The sequence below is a fragment of the Kickxella alabastrina genome (genome assembly GCF_025024165.1).
Source record: "Kickxella alabastrina strain RSA 675 chromosome Unknown BX661scaffold_14, whole genome shotgun sequence".
Lineage (NCBI taxonomy): Eukaryota > Fungi > Kickxellomycota > Kickxellomycetes > Kickxellales > Kickxellaceae > Kickxella > Kickxella alabastrina.
The window spans coordinates 416,805-442,984 of NW_026251485.1; the positions used below are offsets into that span (position 1 = coordinate 416,805).

The following is a 26,180-nucleotide window of genomic DNA, read 5'->3' on the forward strand; positions in this document are numbered from 1 at the left end:
GTGCCTGGCCCCGATATTCGCAAGCAGAAGATGATCCTCAGCGGCCTTGAGCCCCTGATCTACGACCAAAACAGCAACTTTTTGAACATTGGTGAGCGCTGCAACGTCGCCGGATCAAAGAAGTTTGCTCGCCATATCATTAATGATGAGTACGAGGAGGCCCTGGCCATTGCGCGCGCGCAAGTGGAGAACGGCGGTCAGGTCATTGACATCAACATGGACGAGGGCATGCTGGACGGTGTCGCTGCCATGACAAAGTTCCTCAACCTCATTTCGACCGAGCCCGACGTCGCCAAGGCGCCGATTATGGTTGATTCGTCCAACTTTGCTGTGGTTGAGGCCGGCCTCAAGTGCGTTCAGGGCAAGTGCATTGTCAACAGTATCAGTCTGAAGGAGGGCGAGGAGGACTTTTTGAAGAAAGCACGTCTGATTAAACGCTACGGTGCTGCTGTCGTAGTCATGGCCTTTGACGAGGTCGGGCAGGCTGTCGAGTGTGAACAAAAGTTCAAGGTATGCGAGCGCTCATACCGCTTGCTGGTTGACAAGGTTGGCTTCAACCCCAACGACATCATTTTCGATCCCAACATTCTGACCATCTGTACGGGTATGGAGGAGCACAACAACTACGGTGTGGAGTTCATTGACTCGATCCGCATGATCAAGGCCAACCTCCTGGCGCCAAGATCTCCGGCGGTGTGTCCAACCTGTCCTTCTCGTTCCGCGGCAAGGAAGTCGTGCGCCAGGCCATGCACTCGGTATTCCTCTACCATGCCATCCAGGCCGGCATGGACATGGGCATTGTCAACCCAGGATTCCTCACCATTTACGACGACATTCCCAAGGACCTGTTAGAGATCTGCGAGAACGCCTTGTGGAACCGCGACCCTGAGACTACCGAGAAGCTCCTTGAGTACGCCCAATCGCACGGCAAGGGTGCTGTGGCAAAGGCCGATGAGGAGGAGTGGCGCTCGCTGTCTGTGAGCGAGCGTCTGAAGTATGCCATGGTCAAGGGCATCACAAAGTACATTGTCGAGGACACTGAGGAGGCTCGTCTTGACAAGGTGAGCTACCCGCGCCCACTCAACGTCATCGAGGGCCCGCTTATGAGCGGCATGAGCGTTGTTGGTGATCTGTTTGGATCGGGCAAGATGTTCCTGCCTCAGGTCATCAAGTCAGCGCGCGTCATGAAGAAGGCCGTCGCCCATCTCATTCCGCTCATGGAGGAGGAGCGCCTGGCAAACCTATGTGGCAAGGAAGACATCGAGGAGAAGAACATCTACAATGGTACCTTTGTCATTGCCACCGTCAAGGGAGACGTGCACGACATTGGTAAGAACATTGTCGGCGTTGTGCTGGGATGCAACAACTACAAGTCATCGACTTGGGCGTCATGACGCCCTGCGAGAAGATCATTCAGACCGCAATCAAGGAGAAGGCCGACGTTATTGGCCTGTCCGGCCTGATCACGCCGTCGCTGGACGAGATGATCCATGTCGCTAAGGAGATGGAGCGCGCGGGTCTCAAGATCCCGCTGCTTATTGGCGGTGCTACGACGTCCAAGACGCACGCTGCTGTGAAGATTGCACCGCGCTACCAGGGCCCGACAATCCACTGCCTGGACGCCTCGCGCTCGGTTGTCGTCGTGTCCAATCTTCTAGACAAGAACCTGCGCGACGACTTCATCGCCGATGTGCAAGATGAGTATGAGGAGGTCCGCGACGACCACTATGACTCGCTGAAGGACCGTCGCTACTTGAGTCTGCAGGAGGCACGCAGCAAGGCGCTGCAGATTGAGTGGAACCTGCCTGAGAACCTGCCCCCCAAGCCCAACATGGTCGGCCACAAGGTTTACGAGGACATTGATCTCAACGAGCTCCTGCCGTACATTGACTGGAACCCGTTCTTCCAGGTTTGGCAGCTGCGCGGAAAGTACCCCAACCGCGGCTATCCCAAGCTTTTCAAAGACGCCACGGTCGGCGAGGAGGCCCGCCGCATCTTCGATGAGGCCCAGGTTATGGTGCGCGATCTGATCGACAACCGCCGCATCCGTGCCTCGGCCATTATCAGCATCCTGCCTGCCAACGCAAAGGGCGACGACATTTCTGTGTACACGGACGAGTCGCGCACCGAGGTTGCTGGCACTTACTATGGTCTGCGCCAGCAGGCGGAGAAGGACAAGGAGAGCACTGAGCCATACCTCTGTCTCTCGGACTTTATCGCACCCAGCAGCACCGGCATCCCTGACTACATTGGCAGCATTGCCGCGTCGGCCGGCTTTGGCGTTGACGAGCTGGCGGCCCAGTATGAGGCTGAAACGACGACTACTCGGCCATCATGGTCAAGGCTCTGGCTGACCGCTTTGCTGAGGCGCTCACTGAGAAGCTGCACCAGGACTTGCGCCGCGAGCTGTGGGGCTTCGCGCCCGAAGAATCGCTGGACACACAGGATCTGTTGAGCATCAAGTACCAGGGCATCCGCCCGGCGCCCGGATACCCCAGCCAGCCTGACCACTCGGAAAAGACCGTCATGTGGAAGCTTGGCAATATCACTGAGACTACCGGTATCGAGCTCACCGAGAGCTTGATGATGCACCCGGGCGCCTCGGTATGTGCCCTGGTCTTTGCGCACCCCAAGTCGTCGTACTTTGCCGTCGGAAAAGTCACCAAGGAGCAGATCGACGACTACACCGCGCGCAAGAACACGTCCCTCGATGTGGTCGAGACGTGGTTGCGCCCGATCCTGGCTTACGACTCCTAATTATGCTACAGCTTCATTTTCTTTCAATTTTTAAAGAATTTTGCAATACTTTTTATTTATGTAATCCAGTTACACTAAAAGAAAGTGAGGCTACAAATATCCTGAAAATTGACATCCTTCCCCAGACCACTATGGTTGACGATATTAATCAGTTTGCTGCTTCTTTCGAAGAGAAGAAGCAAGGGAGATGGATTCTTGTGCACACCCTTGGGCTTGGGCTTTGGCTCTGGGTTGAGCATTGCTGTAGACTCGGCTTCAGCCAACTCTGACGATATCCTTTTGCGCGAGAAATGGGGAGGGCGATTGCCTGTAAGCAGGCACTAAGAATGATGCGAAAGCTCAGCACCGCGGCTGTGTCACGATTCCGTTTTCATCTGCCTGATGGCACCTTTTCGCCATCCTTGATCTTGGTTCCGTCGGCCCTGAAGGTTTGCAGGCAGTCTTCCATTGTGCACTGGAGCAAGCCATGTCATATAATTTGGCGAGGTTTTTCTACTGCCGGAATTGTATTAACGCCTGTTGTGGCTGCCTGCTCCTACTGACCATTCTGCTCCTGCTGCTGTTGCTGATTCTGCTGCTGCTGCTCCTGCTGCTGCGCCAGCCACTCAGTCTGACATGCCTTAGATTATCGGCAGCTGGATTACACATTGCTTTGATTTCGCTCAGCCAGCTCATCCCCAGCTGCTGCTTAATTTTGCAGGAAATTTTGCGCTTAGACCAGCCCTTTTCCTACCATATCCACCAGATGATATCGGCAGACTGTGGGCAAATAGGCACCTTTGGTCGCAACTCTATTTTGCAGTGTCAGTAATAGTGCGGCATCGGCGGCGATTGTGGTTTTAACAGAATCAGCAGCAGCGTTGGTTGTGGCTGCGACATAATTGGATGAATATAATTACATCGTTAAACGTCACGTTTAACCCATAGTCGAAGCACCAGTCAGACACAAACCCTAAATCCTTCCCCGCATCAAAAATCTGGACTTTCTAATATTTTAGGCTAAAAAACTGGAAAAAATGGTTTTGAAAATCCCCCGCTTAAAAATCTGGACTTTCACTATAAATGTCTGGAAATTCTAAAAATCCATTTATACTAGTTAGTGCACAACTTTAATACCGACCGACTTTGCTGTCGCAATGACACTTTTGCAGATATTCTGCAGATCAATGTGGGACATCGCTGGGTCCTTGGACTTGATCTGTCCGATCGCAAAGATATGCTTCAGTGACACTGTGCCGACGGTCTCCTTTCCTGGCTGCGCCGCGCCCTTGGTCACACCGGCTGCCCGCTTCAGCAGCCACGACGTCGGCGGGGACTTGACTGCAAACGTGAATGTGCGGTCGGGTTTGATGTAAATGGCCACTGGTGTGGGCGTCTCGAGGATCAGGTCCTTGGTGCGATCGTTGAATTGCTTGCAAAAATCCATCGACTTTACTCCTCGCTGACCCAGCGCAGGTCCGACCGGGGGAGACGGCATTGCCTTACCCGCAGGAACTATGAGCTTGAGAATGCTGGCTGCGCCACCGCCTTTCTTTGACATTGTGAATCCGTGTGGTGTTTTTTAAATTTTGGATTAAATGGAGTATAACAACGAGAAAAAGTAAATTCAAAATTTTATTAAATTGTTGCAAAAATAATAGCAGAAAACTTCTTTATCACTGACAAAAAAGAGAAAAAAGTTTTTAAAAACTTGCGTGCGACTATTGGCTGCTCGCAAGTTTTATTTCACGTGAGTACTATAAAGCGACTATTTTCGCGCAATCATCGTCACCGCCTGGCTCGGCAAAAAATAAAGGTACACCTTTACTTTTCGTTTTTTCCTCACTCACATTCTTTTTTCTTTTAAAACCATTCCGCGCATCCAATCTACATTTAGCTTTGCACTTAATCCTTTAATTCACATTCAATTCACATTTACACCTGCCGAGCATGGATGTAGTTAAGGCCGTCCAGTTTTATACAAACCGCATAGCGTCAGACATCAGCGGGATGAAGGTGCTGCTGCTCGACCGCGAGACGACGCCAATAATATCGCTAGTATCAACACAGTCATTCCTTCTTTCCAAAGAGACGTACTTGGTGGATAGGATTGAAAATGACAAGCGGGATGCCATGCGGCACCTCAAGTGCGTCTGCTTCCTGCGGCCGACCGACTCATCCATACAAGCGCTCATTGACGAGTTGCGCAACCCAAAGTACGGCGACTACTACATTTACTTCTCCAACATACTGAAGAAGAGCATGATTGAGATGCTCGCGGAGAACGACGAGAGCGAGGTGGTACGCGAAATTCAAGAGTTTTTTGCTGACTTTTATGCGATCACCCCGGTGCTCTTCCACATCGGGCTGGTGCCGTCCGTCCACCCACTGTTTGCCGAGGGGCACAGCTGGAACCCGGGGGCTCTCAACCGTACGGTGCAGGGTCTGGGCGCGCTGCTCCTGTCGCTGAAACGGCGACCGAACATTCGCTACGAGCGCAACAGTGCCATGGCCCAGAAGCTGGGGCAGGAGCTGGCATATCTGATGAGCCACGAGTCCAATTTGTTTTCGGGCAAGGCCAGCGATACAAAAACGCAGCTTTTTATTCTGGACCGCAAAAACGACCCAGTGACGCCGCTACTGACCCAGTGGACGTACCACGCGCTGCTCAACGACCTCATTGGCATCACCAACGGGCGCGTCGATCTGTCGTACGTGCCCGATATTCGTCCGGAGGTCAAGGAAGTCATGCTGTCGCTGGACCAGGACACCTTCTTTAAGCAGTCGCAGTACCTCAACTTTGGCGACCTGGGCGTATCCATCAAGGAGTTTGTCGATACATACCAGGCGAAGACCCAGTCGCGGCACCAGATCGAGTCCATATCTGACATGAAGCGGTTCGTCGAGGCATACCCCGAGTTTCGCAAGCTCTCGGGCAACGTCACCAAGCACGTCACACTAGTCGGTGAGCTCTCGCGGATTGTCAATGAGCGACACCTGCTCGAAGTGTCAGAGCTTGAGCAGAGTTTGGCGTGCAATGAGCAGCATAACAATGACTGAAGACATTGCGGGCAATGATTTCCCAGAGCAAGTATACGGCAGAAAACAAGGTGCGCTGTGTGATCATCTACGCTCTGCGGTACGAGCGCATGCAGGGCAATGCCACAGCCGAGCTCAAGCAGCTACTGACGTCCAATGGCGTGGATGCCGACCAGGTATCCATGGTCGACGTGATGCTGCGCTACGCGGGCGCGCGCGAGCGGCAGAGCGACATTTTCCAAAACGAAAACCTATTTTCGCGCGGGCGCAATATGTTCAAAGGCCTGCAAGGAGTCGAAAATGTGTATACGCAGCACACACCTGCGCTGGCAGAGATGCTCGAGGACATGCTGCGCGGGAGGCAGGGCCTGCATTGGCAGGAGCGGCTGCCAAATCTCGATCCGAAGGCCAGGCCGCCGCAGATCGGCAACGAGAGCGGCATGTTCAACCAGGACATTATCGTATTTGTCATTGGGGGTGTCACCATGGAGGAGGAGATGGCCGTTGCGAAGCTCAACGCCAAGTACGAGTCGCAGAACATTAATCTGCTACTGGGCGGCACATCCATCCACAACAGTGCATCGCTGCTGTCCGAGCTGTCCACCACATTCTTCCCTTAGATGGGCAGTGGAGGTGCGTGTTTCTATGTTTTTATATTGATTCAATGTACGCCTACTTTTTTGGGATCTTGCTGTACTGCGAAGTCTTGATACCGGATAGTACATGAAGAACGAAAAGTCACCGGAAGAGAACGAGCCAGGGTTGATGCAATGGCAGCCCTCGTAGTTGATCGAGTACGAGTCAAAGCGGTCAGCCAGTATGAGCACATCGGGGATTGGGTACAGCCGCATCGCGTGGTCGTACGCCCAGTATATCGGGCAGATGCGCTGTGGCAACGGGCACAGATGCCCCTGGTCGATTACAGTGCGAACAAGATGCTTAACAATCTCGGTTCCTTCGGTCGGCGGCAGCACGCTGTTTCGGCGCACGCGCTTGAGCATGTCCTCGCGGAAAATGACAATCTCGTGCGTGCAGTACTTTATCCTGCACGGGTTGGTTGTGAAGCTCACATTGGCGATGCGGCTGCCCAGCCGCTTGGTGAAGAACTCGGCGATTGGCGGCTTAGGCAGCGCGCCTTGGCCCCAGGGATCGTTGTTCCCAGGGACAAACACAAAGTGGCTCTTGCGCGCAATCTCAGGGAATCCGGCAATGAGCTGACCAAGCGCCGTCATGTTATCTACTGCGTGCACAAGTATTGAAAAAAATGGACAAGCCCAATTCCGACTTTTGTTAGCAAATGCGAGAATGAGTGGTTCAAGGCATGAGAATGCCACCACTTTATGTTTACAGCAACAGCACCACCTGTACCAATACCAGCATTGTTTGCATATCCCTTACCTCTGTACTGCACAGTCTCGCCCGATCCGGGCACGAATGGCTTGGACGAAAAGTCGCCAATAAATATAAACGCAATTGGCGGCGTCGAGTGCGAGAACCCATCAAACAGCATGTGCAGCGCATCCATGGTCTCCTGCTTATCCAGCCAAACATCGGACAAGACAATAATTCCGTTATCGTTGGCCACCTCTATGGCGCGCAACTGTGCTTCCGTGCGCAGTGACTGCGGCCCTCCAAACAGATTGACGTTTGGAAACGCATTGCGTGTCTGCTCCCTGCTCTCCGGCGGCGGCAGCCCAATTTCTTCCACTTTGAATATACCATCTTCGACAAACCCGTCGACCAGCGCAAAGCAGCTCTCGGTAAACAGCCCATTGACAGACGTGTGCTTGTCAGCCATTGTCGAAAAATCCAGCTCGATGGATCCAGCCTTGTCCTCGATAAACAACTTGCCTTCTTCCAGCTGTGCCAGCATGCCGAACAGCAAAAAGTGCTCGCCTTCTCTGCCTTGCAGCGAATCAATGGTGCTGAGCTTGTAAAAACGATCTTTCTCCTGATCGCTAAAGGAAACAGGCATGAAGTTTTCGTTGCGCATGACGCGCTGCTTCAGCAAATCATACCGTGACGAAACAGCGCGGACTTTGCCTCGGCCGAAGACATGATGCTGTCGTTTTCAAATGGCTTGACGAACATCTTTTTCCCCGGATCGTACCACCATGTAGGCACGTCGAACGCGTCGATGACTGTGAACAGATCGGATCTGGACTTTGAGACTACCGCGGACGCTGCTGCTGCTACTGCTGCTCCACCTGTGGTTGACTCACCCGTGCTACCGCGCTGGGCTGTTGTCCGATCCCGATGCCACTGCTGCTACGAGCTCCTTCAATGGCGCTAGTTCGACCAGCGGCCTGCCCTCTACTCGAAATGGTACATAGAAAGAGAATGCGTGCGTATAAAATATTCTTAGAAACTGCGCGCTTTTATTACTGTTTTTGTAACCAGTATTACTCGCGCATCCCCCCATCCCAGCACCTATATTTTCTGCTCTTGCTCACCTTCGCGCTTAGTCCATGTGTCGGCGAGAAGCTCGAGCCATTTTGCGGCATCGTTCTGCGAAAGGCCTTCTGTTCGATAATGCCGCTCAAGTAGAGCAAGGCGTCTGCCTGCAGCGACAGCGAGTACTTTCTGGTAATACTTTATAAATTAAGCTCTGCATTTCGCGCTCTATTAGCTTGAATTTGGTTTGAATACCGCAAGTGCTAAAAAAATAGCAAAGTCAGAAAAAAAGTGAAAGAAAAATAACATGCAGAATGCGCTTTTTTCGTTCATTGTTGACACGCAAGTAAATTTTTGAGCAGATCAATTAACACGTGATTTAAATATTCATCAGATCGCACAACTGCCGTCCTGTTTACTGAAGAGAGGCAATTGACGTATCATCGCAGTGATACCAGTAACTGTATTGCGTCTGGAATAATATTGGACAAATTGGGCTGACATTTATTCGAGTAAACATTTATTAAAAGTACACTACAAAATAAAAAATGTTACAAATGCTGGGCCACCTTTGGGCTAACATATGGAATATGTTGCATTGCACTCTCGCCAAGATGATTCCAAACAAAACTTATATGCTTTGCACGGTGAATGTTGATCCATCGTTATTAACTACCACCCAATTATCCCCATCTGAAGCGTTGTGGGGGGTTGTTGAAAGAAGTAGCAGAAGGCATGGTAAAGACAATTTATAAGTTTAAAAGTTTAAAAGTATATAGTCAATAAAAGTCACAACTGAAAACAACAAAAAGAAAAGAAAAGGAACCCCCGTTGGAAATGTTTTTCTTAAAAAAATTTATGGAATCAATGATTCCATGCCCGCAAAAGCATGTTGAGTAATTTAACAGCAGCAGGCAAAGCGTCAAAGCCATGTGAACACATTTTAAATGATTGTTGGCTTCCACATTTGCCGGGTACGCTCTTATCTTACAATGGAGTCATGTTGCAATTGCCAATATGGCCGTATCACGCCTGGTTTTCAGGAACAGTTTCAAATGCGCAATTGTGTGTTTACATTGCACTTTGTTGCATGTCGCTACCAAAATATTCCATTAAACTTTTTTAATATAAAAAAGATTATCTTTCCGCTTGCTAAAACGCGTTCAGATTAGTCGCAAGTGCTCCACCATCGCAATATCCTGTGCAACCCATACTTTGCGCTCACATTAGAAGTGTGGGCGAGCAAGCCCCATGTAGCATCACTGATCAGTCCAGAATTGCCAACTGTTTTTCGCTGAACCAATCTCTTCATTGCGCTGCTTCTCAAAATAAAAAACCAATTATATGCCATGTTTAAATCTATAACGCGCTCACAAAGTCTTCAAATGGCACAGCTGGTTCTGTCCTGGACATCAAAACCTAGCGCCAACATTGTGCGAAAATCATGGATCTCGACTGTGGAGTCCGGCACAGCCTATGAAAACCTCGTCGTCAGCACATTCAACCAGCTCGGGGCCAGTCTCGAGCGCGTCGGCGGAGCAAGCGACCAAGGAATTGATTTCCGCGGTCTATGGGTTCTTCCCGAGCAACCGTCCTTTTACGTTGTCGGACAGTGCAAGCATTATGAACGCAAGAAGATCGGACCTTCGGTTATTCGCGAGTGGGAGGGTGTGATGTCGAGGCAAGAGGTGGATACGTTGGGCGTGGTGGCTGCATCGAGTGGGTTCACGAGGAGCGGTGTCAATGCGGCTTTGAGCTCAGTATTCCCAATTGTCTTGGCCACTGTCGATCCAAAGGGCATCTCGGGTGCTGATGAGGACGGCAGCAGAGGCGATATTCGTGGGTTCGTATGGAACAAAGCAGCAATGGGATTTATTGGGCAGATGATGGTCGCAAAGAAGCATTATGATGTGCGGGTGGTCGACTTGGCGGACCCGGCAGAGTTTACGCTCCAGCTGCTCTGGGACGGTCGGCCTCTGCCCATCTCGAAATAAAACATTTGTAGTGCTGCGCATTTTTATTATATATTAACTGAATAAAAGTATACTAGTAGCGCTCCTCACTCTGCCGCCGTTGCCGCCACAGTGTCTTCTTCCATCACTTGATCGTCGTGCCCTCCAGCCCGCTAAAGTCCAGCTGAATGGTCATAATTGCTTCCCGCAACTGTGGTGGTCTCCGTCGTCACGGCACCAATGGTCTTCAAGTGGTTTATCAGCAGTGGCAGCTCAGTGGTCGCCTGCCCAGTAGTAGAGAGCTCCCGTCGCAAGTCCTCCACGGTCATCGCCTGGTGGTCAAGCAGAATCTCGATAATCGTCTGCATCGTAGTGCCATGGTCCTTGAAAAAATACCGCAAAAGCCGCGACAAATAGCCCAACCTCTCGGTCTGCAAGCTGGTATTGGAGTCCCACCACGGAACAAACACCTTGTTCTCCAAAAGTTCAATCGTTCCCATTGCGTTTTCAATACATGCGTCCATTTTTTCGTCGACCACAGCGTCTGTGAAGCAAGAGAGCTGCTCGCGAAGACAATCCAGTACCACATACTTGTCAGCGCCGTCGCTGGAGTCCTGTATCAGGTCATCTGTCGGTATTCCAGACATTTCGTGCTCGATATCGGCTATTGCGCGGCGAGTTTTATGATCTCAGCGTCGACCCTGGTGGCCTCGTCGAGAATAGCGCTCTTCTGTCTGACGGCGGACCGCGCGCGGGTTAGCTCTGCCAAGTCGCGTTCTTTCGTTGCCAACAGACTCTTCGCATTAAGCAAATTGGCCTGGGCATCTGACAGCGCCGACTGCTCTGCCTTTAGGTTATTCTGCAATTCAACCATGCTAGCTTCATCATCGATGAGCTGGCTGTACTCTGCCTTTTGGTCTTCAACCTTCTGTCCCAGTGACTCGTGTGCTGCCCGGATAGCTTCAATTGCATTTTCAAGCTGATCCACCTGTCTAAATAAGAAGGGGACGGCCTCTTTTGATATCAATGTTTGGGCCTTGTTGATGTCGGTGGCTGTTGTCAGGTCGTATTTCTTCTCGCACCGGATAACGGTCTCAACGCGCGGAAACGTCCGTGTCAGGCTAGAAAGTGATTTGGTCGCGTTGTTCAGCTAAACTTTGTATATAATTTTTTTTGTAAAAGTCTGAGAAAAGGGGGGTTAGCCATTTTTGTCGGAAATGCATAGCGCCAGCTTTTTTTGGAGGTGTAGTTTTGCTGTTTCGGGGCCTGCCTTACGTTGTCGTTGCAGTGTGTCAATGTGCCGACGCATTGTTCGAGCGAGTCCAAGTATGACATGATTGGTTGGGTTTGATTAAAGTTGAGAATGAAAAAATGAATTTTGTGGAATGAAAGGTAAAAGTTCTAAATATTTTTTCTGGTAAGCAAAAAGAAATACCCAGCGAGTTGACTCAAAGTTTCAAAAAAATTGCACCAACAATTAATCAATTTATTTCACGTGATAAATCCCCCAAAGTGAAGTGTTTATAAAAGTCGGTCAAGTTCTGCAGTGACAATTTTTTGGCGCGCAAAAAAAAGTAGTATTTCAAAAATACAATTATTTATTGCCATTTATTTTACCGCAGCGCTTCTTCAACTATAACCTTTAGCATTATTATTTTTACTTTTATCTTACACACACACATCTACATACAAGCCATCACTGATCAAGATGAAGCTCGTACGCTTTTTGATGAAGCTCAAGAATGAGACAGTGACGATCGAGCTCAAAAACGGCACACAAGTCCAGGGACAGTCACAGCAGTAGATATGAGCATGAACACGCATTTGAAGAAGGTCAAGATGACAGTGAAGAATCGCGAGCCGACTAGCTTGGATACTCTTAGTCTGCGAGGCAGCAATATTCGGTTTTATATTTTGCCGGATAGCTTGCCCCTGGATACGCTGCTGATTGATGATGCGCCGAAGCCTAAGGCGCGGAAGAGGGATCCGGCGGCTGGTCCGGCGCTCGTGGTGGACGCGGTCGTGGTCGTGGCCGTGGTGGTCGCGGGGCTGGAAGAGGTGTGCGGCGTTGAGTTTTCTTTTTTGCTTTTCTCTTTGGCTTGCTGTTATGTTATATTCCATTTCATTTTTTATTTGAGCTTGGGAGCACGCGTGAGTGGCGATGTTGTAAGATGAATATAAATTGTAGTGCATCGGAAAAGAAGGAAAGTGAAAAGGTGGTTTGAAATCTATACATTGAAAGAAAGAAGGATAGAGGCTTGGCCGCCGCTACCACGCGTATTTGTCTGTTTGGCATGTCATTCACGCAGCGATCCGCAACCATAAAAACATGGTTTTATGCGGGCCCTGGCGGTCAAACACAGGCTCATCCTCGGGCGCCCGCTTCACCCGCTTGGGCTCCCATTCGGCGCTCCACGACCCTTAGTTTTCATCCGAAAGTACTCCTCCTGCAAAGTGAGCTTTGGCTTTTTAGCCTTTAGCTCCTCAATGGGAGCAGCCTGCACATGCTTGTCCCGTACTTCGTATTTTGTCTCTTGCGACGGCAGCAGCACGAAGGAGCCGCCCACTACGGCCAAGAGAAAGGGTAGTCCGACGCAGAGAAAGGGGTGTTTGGTGGTGAGCCTGTGAAGCCTGTTCTTTTTCTGGTGCCGCTCCCAGTTTCGCAGCTGCTCTTCAGAATATGAACGCATTGTGTGTGAAAGAGAGAAAGATGCAAATTGTAAAAGAAAATAAAGTGTGCGTTTTTAGAATGGAGGGAATTGAAAACCTGTGTGAGGCGAAAGGGGGGAGGGGCATAGGTTATCTCAAACTGGGTGCCACGCAAAAAAAGCTGAAATTGCAGCAGTACTTTCATGATCGCAGAATCAAGGGCTTTTTTTATCGTTATGGCCCCGCCGTTGATCAGGACTTATTTTTGACAATTTTTTGGAGTGGTTGGCAAGTGGCTCCAAGCCCAAAATTTTATTTTTTCATCCATCTCTGCTTACCGCAAACCCAACTTTATCCAACACGCTCTTGTTCGCATTATCACGTATTTACCTTATCTATACATCATCCCTCATGTTTTCGCTGTGCAGACTAGCTGCCGCTCGACTGGGCACGAATGCAGCAGTGACCGCCCCGCGGCAGCTGCACACAGGAAGCGCAGCTTTGGCCGAGATGAAACGGCGGGCGCTGCCGACCACAACGTCTATTAAATACACGATACCCACGGATCCGTATCTCTTGGCACAAAAGTTCCGAAACGTCTTGCAGCAGGGCAAACTTGACGACGCAGTGGCCATAGTGATGCAGTCCAAAAAGCGCGACCAGTCGGGTGTAGTCTGGAACCTCGTCATTGACGCATACGCGCAAGACGGGCGGCTAAGCCGGGCACTCCGGGCATTCACAGAGATGCGGCGGCGAGGCTTCCCGCCTACGCCCACCACATACACGGCCTTGTTCAAGGCGTGCTCGCTGAGCAATTCGGAGAACAGCATGGATATGGCTGACGAATTGTTTGACTCCATGAGTAAATACGGTGTCAAGCCGACGATCATCAGTATCAATGCGCTGCTTGCTGTTTATCAGCGCAAACATAACGTGGAGGCCATTTTGGAAAGATTCAACTCGCTATCGGCGGATGGCCCGGATGCGCCGACGCTTGCTACGTATACGATTGTGCTATCGGCGCTGCGTCGTGAGCTGCAGATCAGGCTGGCTGAGATCACTCAGAAGTCCAAGGACGGCAACGCAGTTGTGCACAATGCCCGGCGTATGGCTCTGCTTAAGGAGCACGTGCATCAGACATTCGGTGCGCTGATGAATACATGGGCTGCATTTGCCGAGGACGCCGCCCACCGCTTGGATGAGCCCATGGACGGCACTCCGCCGCTGCACATTGATACCCGCGCCATCAACACAGTTTTGAAGGCCTGCCATGCGGTGTACAAGGAGAACCGCGCGCTGGGCAGGCAGGGACTCCGGGTCATTGAGCTCGCCTACGGATTGACAAGTATATCTGCCAGAACCCAAAGCCACGGGGTACCGCTGCTGTTGAAAAAGAAGCCCTGCCTTTGGCACTGCGCATTCGCCGGGCGGCTCCGGGGTCTGGTGGCGATGCTGGATCCAGCGGTGCCGTCGTCGATAGTACGACAATTGATCTGGCCTTGGAGCTTTGTATCCGCGATCGCCAGTTCACCAAGGCTGTGCGCTTCTGGAGCTCGCTCGAGACTAACTTTGGCCCGCTGATCAAACCATCAAAGGCGAACCACGCGCTGTACCTTGAATGCCTGAGCGCGCGCCTGCGCCAAAACGAGACGGCCTAGAGCCTGACAAGTGTTTTTTAATTTGTCTTGAATGTGACTGAACCATACTTGATAAATATTGTTTATTTTTGACCGTGGCGGCCGGCAAGCTTGGCCAGTCACGTACTTTGCTCAGCTAATGTAAATGTTCATTTTGTTTTCTTTCTTTTTCATTTTGTTTATCATAATATATCGAACTTACCATAGCTGATTTCTGCTTGGCTAAACAAAAATAAACATGCGCGTGCGGTACACACATTTGATTTCAGCGCGGGCCGATGTTTTCGTCGGGATTTTTGGCGGCTGTCTGGGGTTCTTCATGCATGAGAAGGAGCGCCCGGCGCGCCAGCAGCGTCCGCTTTTGGATCTGGTCAGGCGGAGACTTGCAGAGAGCTAAATATTAATTTTATCTTTCGTCGCGGCAGAAAAATATATCCGAGGCTCGAGACAAACGGGACAACAATCGACGGCGGCTTAGAGTGTGATAGATCAAAAATTATAGTTTTATTTTTCGCCAAGCGTTCTATTGTTTATTTTATTTTATTTATTTTGGCTCTTGCTTTTGCTCTTGCTTTTGCCTTTGCTTTTGGCTCGGCGAGACCATCAGCACCAGCGCAAAGAGGGAAATGAAAAACAAAGCGTTCGAGCTTATAGGCGAAAGAGCGAAAGAATCGCGTACATTTAAAAGGCCACTATGCTTTTCTCCTTGCTCCTTTCATCCTTTTCCGCTCTGTTCTGTTCTTTGCTCATCACATTTTTTTGTATCTCTTTTTCCAATAGGCATGTTTCAGCTACCTACACCTCCGCCCCCGTACTCTGCCGCAGCCAGGGCCAGCATGGGGCGCCAGACCCAGCAACAAGACAGCGCGGCCAGACTAGCTGCGCTTTCTGCTCGGCTCGCTCAATACACCAATGCTAACAGCACCTCCACCACCGCTGCCACTGCCACTTCCACTGCCACCGCCACCACTACTGCCGCGAGTGCTGTAAGCCATGGTGCTGGGCAGCAAGAACAGTCGCCCAACACTTTTCTCTTCCGGTTGGCGGTCATGCTGTTCATCACATACTTTGTAAAGTCTGTGCTGACCCTGTTTGAGTATGTGCTGAACCTGGCTCTTTATTCTATGGTGCTTGGCGCTGTCGTGTCGTTTGTAAGGCCTGGGCCCAAAGATGGACCGATGCTTACGATGCTGGGATACTTGGAGGCCACAGTCAACCCTGCGTATGTGTTGGTAGTTGAAAATGCCACGCGCATTTTGGGTGGTCCCATCTTGGCTGTGCTTAACTTCATAAAATTCAACACCAGTGCTGGCGCCGGAGCTGCAAACGGTGGTGGTCCAGCCCTCATGTGCTGAAAGCCGATGGATGCGTGCATTTCACTCGTTTTGCCGCAGGACTGATTTTTTCTTTTCAAAGTGGGCCTTGGCGCATGACGAGCAAAGTCAAACTTTTCTGCCAGTGACCTACCGCTTCCCTTCCTTTTTTGCATTGAGTGCCAGACCCGTGTCTGTCTCTGGTTTTTTTGGAGATCCTCCTCCTTCCTCATCAGCATTTTCTCTCACCACTTTTCTCTCACCACTTTTCTTTATCCAAATCCAAATCCAAATCCAAATTCCACTCCATTACTTCACGAACGCAATAAAAAAGCATGTATTCCAACCAACGCACCCTCGACCCAGATACATTGTCCAACAGCACTCTCTTGTCGATCAGGAAGTGCGCCGCTAACAAAGGCTGCCAGAGCTGTGTGGGCGACCCTGGCTGCGGATACTTTTACAACACGGGCGAGTGTGTCCCAGGCGGCTGGCTGGCTCCGCTGGAAAAATACGCGCACAGTGGCGCATCATGGAGCTACTACCACGGACACTGTCTTGTTAGCACGCGAGTGGAGTATGTAGTCATGCCGTCGGTTCTGGTGCTGGCGACGCTGATTGCTGCCATTATCGCGCTCTGGCGCCGGTGGTCGCTCCGGCGCGGGGACACGCGCTCGTGCTCTAGCTCCCAGGCGAGCATCTCCAGCGGCAACGCCGGCCACTGCTTCCACCACAGCGAGCACACGCCGCTGCTGATTGACAACGACCCCGGGTCTCGTCCGGATGCGCAGATGGCGGCGGGAAGCTTGGCTCGCGGGATGAGAAGCTCAAATATGGATGTCCCGGTGCCCCAAAACGAGGGGCCTCTCGGCGAGCACTATGGCTCGTGGTACCAGCGCACCGGGAGCCTTATCCAGAGCAGCTTGCCAAAGAACACCATCTGATCTACGCTTCAATGCATGCGTGCTTGTGCGCAATTGTTGGACTTTGTGAGTGGGCAAGTGTGTGAGAGAGGGTGATGCCGCTCAAGAGGTAATCCGAGGGGGGGTTTTTTTGCATTCTTTGCGGTCGATTGAAAAATATGCGCAAAGGCCAAATAAAAAACACCCTGCCCTCTCATTGTCATTTTTTTCGACAAAACGGAACTTGTATCTTCCACTTTGTATTTTATTTTCTACTCTCTTTTTTATATATATAAATTCACACTCCGTTTTTCATTTGTAAAAAATTTCGGGCTTTGCCATTCCGTGATGAATCTCTGGCAGCGAGCAATGCGCGCCGCAGGCGCCATCCTCGCCCTATACACTCTCCTCTGCTGCGTAACCCTCTTAGCTGCGGCGGATCCGAGCGGCGAAGCGAAAATGGAGCAGTTCTTTGACCAAGACGACCACACAAATAACTGGGCAGTTCTCGTATGCACCTCCCGGTTCTGGTTCAACTACCGGCACATATCCAACACACTCTCGATGTACCGCACGGTCAAGCGCATGGGCATCCCGGACTCTCACATTATTCTAATGCTGGCCGACGACGTCGCCTGCAACCCGCGCAATAGCTACCCGGCGGCCGTCTACGACCACCCGCGCAAAGCCACGGATCTCTACGGAGACAATGTGGAGGTGGATTATCGCGGCTACGAAGTCACTGTGGAGAACTTTATCCGCCTGCTGACTGGTCGGGTATCTGTCGATACGCCGCGGAGCAAACGACTGTTGACGGACGATAAGTCCAATGTGTTTATTTATATGACGGGACATGGTGGCGAGGACTTTTTGAAGTTTCAGGATTCGGAGGAAATCAATAGCTACGATATCGCGGATGCGTTTCAGCAGATGTGGGAGAAGAAGAGATACAAGGAGATTTTGTTTGTTATTGATACTTGTCAGGCGAACACTATGTTTAGCAAGTTTTACTCGCCGAATATCCTCAGTATTGGGTCGAGCAGAAAGGGCGAGAATCGTATTCGTATTTCCATGATTATGACTTGGGTGTTTCGGTTATTGACCGGTTCACTTATTACAATCTCGAGTTTTTCGAATCCGTCGATATGTCTAGCAAGCGCACTATGGCCGATTTGGTAAGTATCACAATGTATTTGTATGTTTTGTTTATGTTTTATTTGGCGAGCAATGAGCGTTTTTTAATACCAAGCTGCACAAATATTTTATCTCTCTTTTCCCGGGGGGTATTTTTTGTAGGTCGGCGCTTATAACACAACGTTGATATATTCGCACCCTGGTGTTCGCACGGACTTGTACTCGCGCAAGCTCAACGAGACGTATTTGACTGACTTTTTTGGTGCCGTGCAAAATATTGAGCTGACAACCGAGGCGTTCCCCATTGGCAAACCGGAGTCACCATAGAACCAAATACAAAAAAACAATATATCTTAATCTTTTTTAAACTTCACACTTGTTTCCATTTTCTTTGCTAATCCATAAATGAAATAAAACGTCTTAATTCTGGATGTGGCAAATTGTGGCTGGTGTCCCAGATACACTAATTTATACTTTGTGGTTAGTTTGAAATGCATGCAAAAATATCAGTGCTGCGCCTTTCACTCACCATCAACGCTTCACATATATATTTTTCACTTTATCACTTTTCATTCGCTCCCTTTCCCTTCAACCATCATTGTTTTGCTCTTATTTATTGTGTTTTTACTGTATTGTGGTATACTATTTTTGACAATAGCTATCAGCTTAAATTACAATAGACTGTTGACATTTATAAAGGTAAGAACCGGGGTTCAAGCAAAGTTGGCTTTTGAACAAAAGCCACACTTACTACTTTTTTCAGTTGTCCCCACATTCCCTCAAAATGAATTAAAGAGAGACAGACAAAGACAGAGACAAAGAGGCTGTATATTTTAGTCTGAATTAGAAACCACATTGGCGAGCAAGGAGGGGTGTATTTTTGACTAGCTACAAAATGTATTATTATTTGGCTTTTGATTAGTAAAAAAAATATGAGTAAAAATAAAAAATAAACAATCTAAAACGGAGGAGTATGCGCGATGTTATTTGAATGCAACTATCCCCTCTCTCCCTTCTTTGTATCCCTTTTTTATACCACATATTTTGTTTCTGGGTTTAAACAACATAAAATAATCAGGTTTACGGTTTTTTCTTTTGCTTTGAAGCAATTGTGCATAAATATGCTCGAGTACTTTTTTGTTTATTGTTTTTGGTGTTTGTTGTCAAAGAAATAATAAAAATGTTTTACAATTTTATATAATAACGACAAAACGTCTCTTTCATTCGTATCTCGTGTTTTAGTATATTTTTTGAACTTTTTTCTTTCCCTGTACACGTTTCTTTTTAATTTTTGCATACTTTTTTGCTCAATTTATTGAATTTTCCTTTTGTTTGCATTTATTCCATTTACTACATCATTATTTCCTGCATTTTTTTGCATTTACCATTCGCAATAACACGTCTACAGGACATCCATCTATTTTTTTGTTTCTTTTTGGCACTCTGGAAAACCTGTATACAAATTGAGATTTTCATTCCTTTATATAACAAACCATTTTCCTGCCTACAATCTAAAGGTTCTTTTTTATATTTATCACGCATACACACACCTCACTTTATTTGCATCCATTCACTTATTTCATTTTACATATCATTCGTACTTTTGATAGCATTGCACAATCCACTCATTATCATTATTTTTCACTGCCACATTTACTCATTTACTCATTTACTCATTTTCATTATTTTCATCACCAATTTATTATTTTTCACAAAAACGCAAACATGAAACTGCAAAACCTCACTCTTTCCAGCTCCAACGTTGATCACGACAATCTGCTGGCCAACATAAACTACGACAAGAGCAACAAAAGTAAAAGCAGTACCGCCGATAGCAACAAAAACAAAATGCCTTTGTCGCCGGCCGCAGAGTGGGCCGAGATTCCGCGATATAGCACCTGGGACCTGGGGAACAAGTACGCGTGCAGCCAAAGCACACTGGTCGCACGCCAGAGTCTCGACTCCAAGGACCGGTCCGCGGCAATCCCAACAGTCATGCCCACACTGTACTCAATGCAAAGCACCGTTGCCGAATCGCAGGCGCGCGTGTCATTCAGTCAGGAGACTGAAGAGGTGCCCAAGATCTCAATATCTAACGATTTTGGCATGGGGCTGGGATCCGATTTGGGCCGCGCACACCGCATGAACACGCTTTTGAACAACCCGGAGCTTATTGAGCAATACCACAATGCAGCTAAATTAACCGATAATACGGAGGTGCAGTTTGAATTTGCCAAACAACTTTTGCTCTGTGGATCGGCTGACATGGCAAGCGATCATATATTATTGGCGAGCGAAATGGCAGACAGCAAGCTAGTCCGCGAGGGTGTTTTCTGGATCCTGCATTTGGCAAGCAAGCACTGCCACCGCGACTCCAGTTTTCTGGTTGGCCGGTGGTATGAGCTGGGTAAGTACGGGTGCAAAACCAGTCTCCGCAAGGCCGCAAAATTCTACGCCATTGCTGCAAAGACCAATCACGCAGCCGCACAATATCACCTGGGATGTATTCATGAGCTCACACAGAAGCCGCGCAAAGCCAGGGAGTGCTTTGAGAATGCGTCTAAGCGTGGGTTTTCGCTTGCTTCTTATCGCTTGGGCATGGCTTATTTAAGTGGCTCTATGGGTGTTTCGGCGGATTTCAGCTTGGCGTGTTCGTTTTTGAGAGAGTCCTTGTTTCATATGTCTCATCCTGTGGCTGATGCTGGGTATCATTTGGCCTTGGCCCTAATTCAGCTGCCGTCGTTTGACCGCCACTCTGTCTCGGAGCCTCATCTTTACCTGAAGCGTGCGTGGATGCTCGGTCATTCTGATGCAGGCGCTCTTTTACGCGATATTCTGCGGTAGTTTACCACATTTTAAATATATATTATTTAGAAATATTGGTTTGTCGTATCGTTTCGGCACGATTGAAAGCAGTAAACTTACTTTTTTTTATATTAGTTTCGCATTGATACTGTAAATTATTAATCTGGCTATTGGCGTAAATGTGCATGCTGATTATGCATATTTTTCAGAGTGCCTGCGTATGTCTACGCCTCACGCCCGAATCGTATTTTGCCGAATTAATATATGAAAAAGAAAGTAGACCAAGAGTTGAAGAAAAAAATTCCAGAACCCTTTAAATTTTATTTTCTATAAATTTTATTTTCCGCTCTTTTCAGGCCCATGTATATTATTACCTCTATTACCTCTATTTTTCTATATAATATATAGTATATAGTATATAACAATAATGAAAATTAGCTATATTGCCGCTATACCGGTTCTCACACATGCTGTCATTGGCGCACCTATTGTCAAAACGATTACTACAAGATCGGTGCCGATGAGCCAATCGCCTCGGGCGTATCCGGAGTGGTCAGCGTTGGTGCAAGTGTAGCTATTTCTTATCCCGCATTATTCAGGCCTGTTGTCAATTTGGTTCCTGCATTGGGTATTATCACAGGTGCATCGAGCTTCCTGGGAGGAAGGTTTGCTGGAGCGGCTGCAGGCCTAATCGCGGGCAGGACAATCTTGGACTTTTTCGATAGTGATATGGGAAATAACGTGCCAATTATCGGCGGAATTATTAGAAACGAAGACAAGGAGGGTGGCGCAGATAATGGCACCATATCGGCACCAACATGAGTACAGGCGACAATGCCAGTAATGATAGCAACGCTGGAATTGAAGACTGAAAGTATTTATTATAATATATTTAATACACGATATGAGAGTGCGATAATGTATTTTATGCAATTGAGAAGACAAGTATAACTGCTTTAAATGCATGATTTAGGCAGAATAACACCATTTATATTCATAAGTGGCACCAAACTAAAAAATTAAATCGTAAAAACATTTTTAGAGTTTCTTGTGCTTGTTCTTCTTAACCGAGCTGGCCTTTGACTTTGATGTCGGCTTGTCGTCCGGCTTTTTATCCTCAGACGTTGGGGAATTAGCCCTGCTGGCAGAAAGCTCCTTGATGAACCACTGAATAGACGCAAACAAAAGTCCAGCAATTACTGTCAAAGCGCACACGTGGATGTTGAAGCGAGTGGCGATAACAAGGTAGAAAAGAATCAGAAACAGACCTGCAAATGCACAGTTCATGACCACAAGCACACCACGGTTAACTCCCGGCTCAAATATCGAATTGATGACGTCCTGAAGAATGCCGGTGCTCTTTTGCGGCGCGTTGCCCGCCTGGGTTGCTGATGTCATTGCTTGTATAAAAAGTGTGAGTTTGAATCTAATGATGCAAAAAAAAGTTGTTGATAAATGAGTGGCCAAGATTGCAAATCAACGTGCGAATGGGAATGGATGCACTGCAGCATAATATTATGGTTGGTTTTCTGATTAAGTACCGCGCCCGCGCTTTAAAATGAAGCAGCAGCAACAACAAAGCAAGCGACCAACCAAGCGAACAATAACTGCATAATTGCAAAATTTCAAACAAACACAATATTTCTTTCATCTTATTCATGTCTTTGATGTGACAATGTCGACAAAGTTCAAACACCCGCTGCTAAAACTTGTAACGCTTGACATCCTTCTATTTTATACGGACTAATTAACCAGGCCAAATCGCGCGTTCGTACGCTTCTTTTATGTCGAACATGGTAGAGAAGACATTCTGAAGAAAATGTCACGAAAAAGAGCACAAATACCCCCATTCCCCGTGACATGTTCCCACGACTTTTGTCAAGTAAAAGTCTGTTAAATTTTGCAGCCAATGAACTCGAAAATAAAGATATTTTTTTAAAGAGTACGAAAAATTGACAGCCAACCAAACTATACGAGTGTGACCAAATAAACATGGAGCTTTGCGCTCTAAAGATCCAATAAACCCAATTTTTTGTATGGTTGCATTGCTTTTCCACTATTTTTTTCCACCTGAGCGCTATTATCCTCTCATACCTTATATTTTGCAAGCCCGCTACAAACCACAGAGTAAGTCGCCCCCTTACGCCTTGGATTATTCCACGGATACTGCTGAATGAGTATCATGTACATCCTCGCTCCATATTTTATCTTTTCACCCGGTAGCCACTACAACGACAAATTGCGCGCTTTGAATTCAGTAGCGAAACCCCTGCTAACTTTTATGTACTTGATTTTAAGTGCTACTGCACCTCAACACGCCCACCTTATATTATTTCTATTTTCAGCCCATTTATCGCCTGCACCACCCGCTGTTTATCCCTTTTCTAGACCCAAAGTACTGGGACCATGTGCCTTTACAGAAACTGGGGGCGCTGGTCATCGGGGGGACCAGGGCACAGGGCGTGTGGTACACGGGTCATGCTTTTAAAACCCCAACTGCATGCTTCGGGAATGGCACAGAAGCAGAATTTGGATTTGGCTGCCAAAAGAGACCCTTACGTGAACCATACCCTTTTAAATCCGACGCCGAATGCAGAGCGCTCGGCCACATAAATAAAGCTCACATTTCTGTTTGCTGCTTTTGCCGCATTCGAACAGGCCAACAAGTTCGACAAAAAACAAAAACATTCACATATTTTATTCTTTCAAGCTGCCTGCATTCTTTTGCACTCCTCAACAAAGCTTCTATTAATAATTTATTCTGTTTGTTTTTTTGAACTCTCCTTTATATATTTTTGCTTGAGCCTTGTGATATTTAAAAATAGCGCGATTTACTATTATTTCGCTGGCGCCACTGGCTTATAAAAAGAAGTAAAAACCCCAAACAACAACAAGAGCTGCCAACATCAAAATTTTAATTTTCCATTGCTCATCGCTAGCCAACTGACTTGACAAGAACCACGCCACCCACTCGGAAACAACGACTTTTAGTATTGTCTTGCCGCTCTATTTTTCTCTCTTGTTTCCTCTCTCTTTATCATAGCTACATTTCATCCCCCCTTCTTTTTTGGCTACTATACTCATTTTCTTTTTTCTTCTTTGGATACGCAACTTCATCTTTCGTCCCCATTTTTATCCTTATTCGAACAGTAGATCAAGCTTGTTCGCGTTGGTTTTTTATAAAGACCCACCCTCTTCTCTCAACACTCGGTGACCCGGTAGCACATAATAATATCGATGGCAAATACAAACAGCCAGCAGCAGCAGGGCCAGGCCCAACACCCAGGGGATTACCTCCAACCACCTATCGCAGAACTCTCGCGCATGAGCATGCAAAGCGCGCAATCAGCACTAGACACGATTACTACGATGTCGCGTTGGCTGCCACCAACGCCAGCGCATACCCACAGCCGGCCGTACCACACACGAGCAACGTCCAAAACAATGTACATCTGGCAAACGGTCCAAACAATGCCGAGTTCGGGGCAGATGTCAGTAGCGGGTTTGACGACCAGGGCTACAGCCACTACCAAAACGTCAACCCGAACGCCCCCGCGGGCGGCCAGTACCCCGATGCCAGCAACAAATACCAGGCGAACCCTGCGCTAATGTGGACAGCAGCGCGTCGAGTATCGACGAGGGCAGCCTGGATAGCAACGACCTGATGGGCGACAATGTGCCAATAGTATCGGCCTGCACCAGTCCCTATCACAGCCCAAGCTGACGGGGAAAACTAGCATGGAATATGTACCGCAACCACGTCCTCGTGTCCGCCCAGGACGCTCGAGCCTGGGACCGAGCAACGGGGCTGATCCCAACCCATTTTTGACTTACTCGCGCAACTCGATATATTCGAGCTCGCAGACCTCGCTGGGCCGCAACAGCATGTACGGCCTGAACAGCGCAACGAACAAGCGCATGTCGCGCACCCTGGTCGCTGGAAATAATGGACTGGACATGTACCGCGAAGCAGCCAAAAAGACGCAGGATGAGCGGATCCAGTTAGAATATGCAAAGTTCCTGATTCAGTCGATTGAGAACCTGGAGGACCCATTGGTGCGCGAAGAGGCCAATGTCACGTACTCGATTTATTTCCCAGGAAATGACGTGATGGGCGGCGGCTTCCTGGGCGGCTCTTCCGACAGCACGGCATCGCTGCCGCTCGGACAGCAGGCGTCGGAGATCGACCCTGAGAACCGCGAAAAACTGATCGCCGAAGCCGTGTACTGGATCAAGCACCTGCAGCGCAAGGGCAACACTGAAGCGTCCTACATTGCCGGCACGTGGTTCGAAACCGGCACCTACGGTATTGAAGAGGACAAGGCCAAGGCCATCCAGCTGTTTACTTACGCGGCCAAGAACCACCACGCTTCGGCAGCTTACAGGGTTGCCGTGTACCAGGAAGAGCGCAAGAGTGGTAGCCGCGCCTTCTCGTACTATCAGATGGCAGCGGCGCTGGGCGATGTGTCGGCGAACTTCCGCATGGCTAAGGTGTTCCTTGATGGCGACTTCCACAAGAAGGCCAATGTTAAGCAGGCGTTGGTGTACCTGCGGCGCTCGGCAGAGCTGGCAACTGCTGAATGCCCGGATGGCACGCTGATGCTCGGTCAGATGTACCTGGGAATTTACCCAGACCAGTCCATATACGATGTGCTTTTTTACGATGCTGAGGAGGCACAGAAGCTTTTAGACAAGGCTGCGCGCCTGGGCTCAATGGAGGCGCAGTACCAGCTTGGTCTGCTGTTTGAATTTGGCGACCACAGCTTCCCCGTCGACCCACTGTCGTCAACCCACTACTACCAGCTGGCGGCCGAGCAGGACAATGCAAAGGCACAAATGGCGCTGTCGGGCTGGTACCTGTCTGGAGGCGAGGGCATTCCGATCGACGACCGGCTGGCCTTTGACTGGGGTCACCGTGCGGCGCAGCAGGGCTTAACCCGCGCCATGTACGCCATGGGCTACTACTACGAGATGGGCATTGGCTGCGACATGGACATCAACCGCGCCAACGAGTGGTACGAGCGCGCCGCGGCAGCTGGCAGCGAGGAGGCTAAAGAGCGTCTTAACAAGGGTGTAGTCGGTGTCACCACCGAGTCCACCGCCGCATTGCGTCGCCACGTCACGCAAAAGCGCCAAAAGGGCGTTTCTGGCAAGGGAAAGAAGCGCATGGGCCTTCTGAACAAGGATAAGAGCAAGGAGGACGGCGATGGAACCAGCTGCATCGTCATGTAAGCGTGTATCAAAATATTCCAAACAGACTCTTCGCCACCATTCACCGCAGCTCAGCACCTCACCTTATGCACCTTAACATGTAGGCGTGCCCTGCTTCCAAAATTTTATCACTTTTTTCAATTAATACAAATAGACCGAACAAAAACAACCACAACTGCAAATGGTTACATTGCCAAAACCCTTTCACTTGCTGATTTCGTTGATCAAATCCGAAGGCATTGATTAATCGTAAAAATCCTTAACATAAGAAACGGGCAATTGACCCTCCCACATCTCACGTTTTCTTCTGAATGTATCTATATTCTCATTTATGCTTTCTTCTATTATTAAATTATCATTAAATTATTTGGTGAGCAGAATGCAAATTTTCAACGATGTTGACTGCGT

General features: G+C 48.8%; 16 protein-coding genes across 16 annotated transcripts; 9 read left to right on the forward strand and 7 right to left on the reverse strand.

The window, feature by feature from the left end:
- Window positions 1-3,728: 3,728 nt before the first annotated feature.
- BX661DRAFT_183972 (50S ribosomal protein L11) lies at window positions 3,729-4,415 on the reverse strand. The gene has a single exon (XM_051536362.1). It carries the CDS (start codon window positions 4,295-4,297, stop codon window positions 3,854-3,856), a length of 444 nt encoding a protein of 147 aa, XP_051391060.1. The 5' UTR covers window positions 4,298-4,415; the 3' UTR covers window positions 3,729-3,853.
- A 271-nt stretch (window positions 4,416-4,686) lies between these two features.
- Window positions 4,687-6,395, forward strand: BX661DRAFT_194065 (Sec1-like protein; the record flags this gene model as incomplete). The annotated part of the gene is made up of 2 exons (XM_051537847.1): window positions 4,687-5,768; window positions 5,825-6,395. 2 exons carry the CDS (start codon window positions 4,687-4,689, stop codon window positions 6,393-6,395), a joined length of 1,653 nt encoding a protein of 550 aa, XP_051391061.1.
- Window positions 6,396-6,447: 52 nt separating this feature from the next.
- On the reverse strand, window positions 6,448-9,171 carry BX661DRAFT_198996 (DNA polymerase alpha/epsilon subunit B-domain-containing protein; the record flags this gene model as incomplete). The annotated part of the gene is made up of 7 exons (XM_051538286.1): window positions 6,448-6,462; window positions 6,489-7,012; window positions 7,174-7,671; window positions 7,794-8,010; window positions 8,048-8,088; window positions 8,229-8,332; window positions 9,161-9,171. 7 exons carry the CDS (start codon window positions 9,169-9,171, stop codon window positions 6,448-6,450), a joined length of 1,410 nt encoding a protein of 469 aa, XP_051391062.1.
- A 225-nt stretch (window positions 9,172-9,396) lies between these two features.
- On the forward strand, window positions 9,397-10,174 carry BX661DRAFT_183979 (uncharacterized protein). Its single transcript, XM_051536363.1, has one exon. The coding sequence runs from the start codon at window positions 9,519-9,521 to the stop codon at window positions 10,161-10,163; it is 645 nt and encodes a 214-aa protein (XP_051391063.1). The 5' UTR covers window positions 9,397-9,518; the 3' UTR covers window positions 10,164-10,174.
- A 4-nt stretch (window positions 10,175-10,178) lies between these two features.
- On the reverse strand, window positions 10,179-11,553 carry BX661DRAFT_183980 (uncharacterized protein). The gene is made up of 4 exons (XM_051536364.1): window positions 11,397-11,553; window positions 10,822-11,271; window positions 10,334-10,774; window positions 10,179-10,294 (listed from the first exon to the last, which is right to left on the reverse strand). The coding sequence occupies exons 1-4, from the start codon at window positions 11,454-11,456 to the stop codon at window positions 10,229-10,231; spliced, it is 1,017 nt and encodes a 338-aa protein (XP_051391064.1). The 5' UTR covers window positions 11,457-11,553; the 3' UTR covers window positions 10,179-10,228.
- Window positions 11,554-11,829: 276 nt separating this feature from the next.
- Window positions 11,830-12,296, forward strand: BX661DRAFT_198999 (uncharacterized protein; the record flags this gene model as incomplete). Its single annotated transcript, XM_051538287.1, has 3 exons — window positions 11,830-11,901; window positions 11,952-12,193; window positions 12,278-12,296. The coding sequence occupies 3 exons, from the start codon at window positions 11,830-11,832 to the stop codon at window positions 12,294-12,296; spliced, it is 333 nt and encodes a 110-aa protein (XP_051391065.1).
- A 245-nt stretch (window positions 12,297-12,541) lies between these two features.
- Window positions 12,542-12,751, reverse strand: BX661DRAFT_134324 (uncharacterized protein; the record flags this gene model as incomplete). Its single annotated transcript, XM_051532638.1, has 1 exon — window positions 12,542-12,751. A coding segment is annotated over one exon (210 nt), but the record flags the coding sequence as incomplete, so codon positions are not given.
- Window positions 12,752-12,908: 157 nt separating this feature from the next.
- BX661DRAFT_205999 (uncharacterized protein) lies at window positions 12,909-14,428 on the forward strand (the record flags this gene model as incomplete). Its single annotated transcript, XM_051538608.1, has 2 exons — window positions 12,909-14,115; window positions 14,166-14,428. Exons 1-2 carry the CDS (start codon window positions 13,182-13,184, stop codon window positions 14,426-14,428), a joined length of 1,197 nt encoding a protein of 398 aa, XP_051391067.1. The 5' UTR covers window positions 12,909-13,181.
- A 120-nt stretch (window positions 14,429-14,548) lies between these two features.
- On the forward strand, window positions 14,549-15,999 carry BX661DRAFT_33471 (uncharacterized protein). The gene has a single exon (XM_051539085.1). It carries the CDS (start codon window positions 15,034-15,036, stop codon window positions 15,760-15,762), a length of 729 nt encoding a protein of 242 aa, XP_051391068.1. The 5' UTR covers window positions 14,549-15,033; the 3' UTR covers window positions 15,763-15,999.
- Window positions 15,909-16,817, reverse strand: BX661DRAFT_33450 (uncharacterized protein). The gene is made up of 2 exons (XM_051539084.1): window positions 16,220-16,817; window positions 15,909-16,168 (listed from the first exon to the last, which is right to left on the reverse strand). Exon 1 carries the CDS (start codon window positions 16,418-16,420, stop codon window positions 16,262-16,264), a length of 159 nt encoding a protein of 52 aa, XP_051391069.1. The 5' UTR covers window positions 16,421-16,817; the 3' UTR covers window positions 15,909-16,168; window positions 16,220-16,261.
- Window positions 16,818-16,866: 49 nt separating this feature from the next.
- BX661DRAFT_183987 (peptidase C13 family-domain-containing protein) lies at window positions 16,867-18,363 on the forward strand. Its single transcript, XM_051536365.1, has 3 exons — window positions 16,867-17,649; window positions 17,670-17,797; window positions 17,919-18,363. Exons 1-3 carry the CDS (start codon window positions 16,971-16,973, stop codon window positions 18,081-18,083), a joined length of 972 nt encoding a protein of 323 aa, XP_051391070.1. The 5' UTR covers window positions 16,867-16,970; the 3' UTR covers window positions 18,084-18,363.
- Window positions 18,364-19,010: 647 nt separating this feature from the next.
- Window positions 19,011-20,671, forward strand: BX661DRAFT_183989 (uncharacterized protein). The gene has a single exon (XM_051536366.1). The coding sequence runs from the start codon at window positions 19,482-19,484 to the stop codon at window positions 20,598-20,600; it is 1,119 nt and encodes a 372-aa protein (XP_051391071.1). The 5' UTR covers window positions 19,011-19,481; the 3' UTR covers window positions 20,601-20,671.
- A 243-nt stretch (window positions 20,672-20,914) lies between these two features.
- On the reverse strand, window positions 20,915-21,428 carry BX661DRAFT_183990 (uncharacterized protein). Its single transcript, XM_051536367.1, has one exon. The coding sequence runs from the start codon at window positions 21,365-21,367 to the stop codon at window positions 21,143-21,145; it is 225 nt and encodes a 74-aa protein (XP_051391072.1). The 5' UTR covers window positions 21,368-21,428; the 3' UTR covers window positions 20,915-21,142.
- A 9-nt stretch (window positions 21,429-21,437) lies between these two features.
- BX661DRAFT_183991 (ER protein Pkr1-domain-containing protein) lies at window positions 21,438-22,007 on the reverse strand. Its single transcript, XM_051536368.1, has one exon. It carries the CDS (start codon window positions 21,957-21,959, stop codon window positions 21,600-21,602), a length of 360 nt encoding a protein of 119 aa, XP_051391073.1. The 5' UTR covers window positions 21,960-22,007; the 3' UTR covers window positions 21,438-21,599.
- A 563-nt stretch (window positions 22,008-22,570) lies between these two features.
- On the forward strand, window positions 22,571-24,617 carry BX661DRAFT_154366 (uncharacterized protein). The gene is made up of 2 exons (XM_051533257.1): window positions 22,571-22,688; window positions 23,715-24,617. The coding sequence occupies exons 1-2, from the start codon at window positions 22,598-22,600 to the stop codon at window positions 24,224-24,226; spliced, it is 603 nt and encodes a 200-aa protein (XP_051391074.1). The 5' UTR covers window positions 22,571-22,597; the 3' UTR covers window positions 24,227-24,617.
- On the forward strand, window positions 24,480-25,793 carry BX661DRAFT_143937 (uncharacterized protein; the record flags this gene model as incomplete). Its single annotated transcript, XM_051533025.1, has 2 exons — window positions 24,480-24,635; window positions 24,744-25,793. 2 exons carry the CDS (start codon window positions 24,480-24,482, stop codon window positions 25,791-25,793), a joined length of 1,206 nt encoding a protein of 401 aa, XP_051391075.1.
- Between the last annotated feature and the right edge of the window lie 387 nt (window positions 25,794-26,180).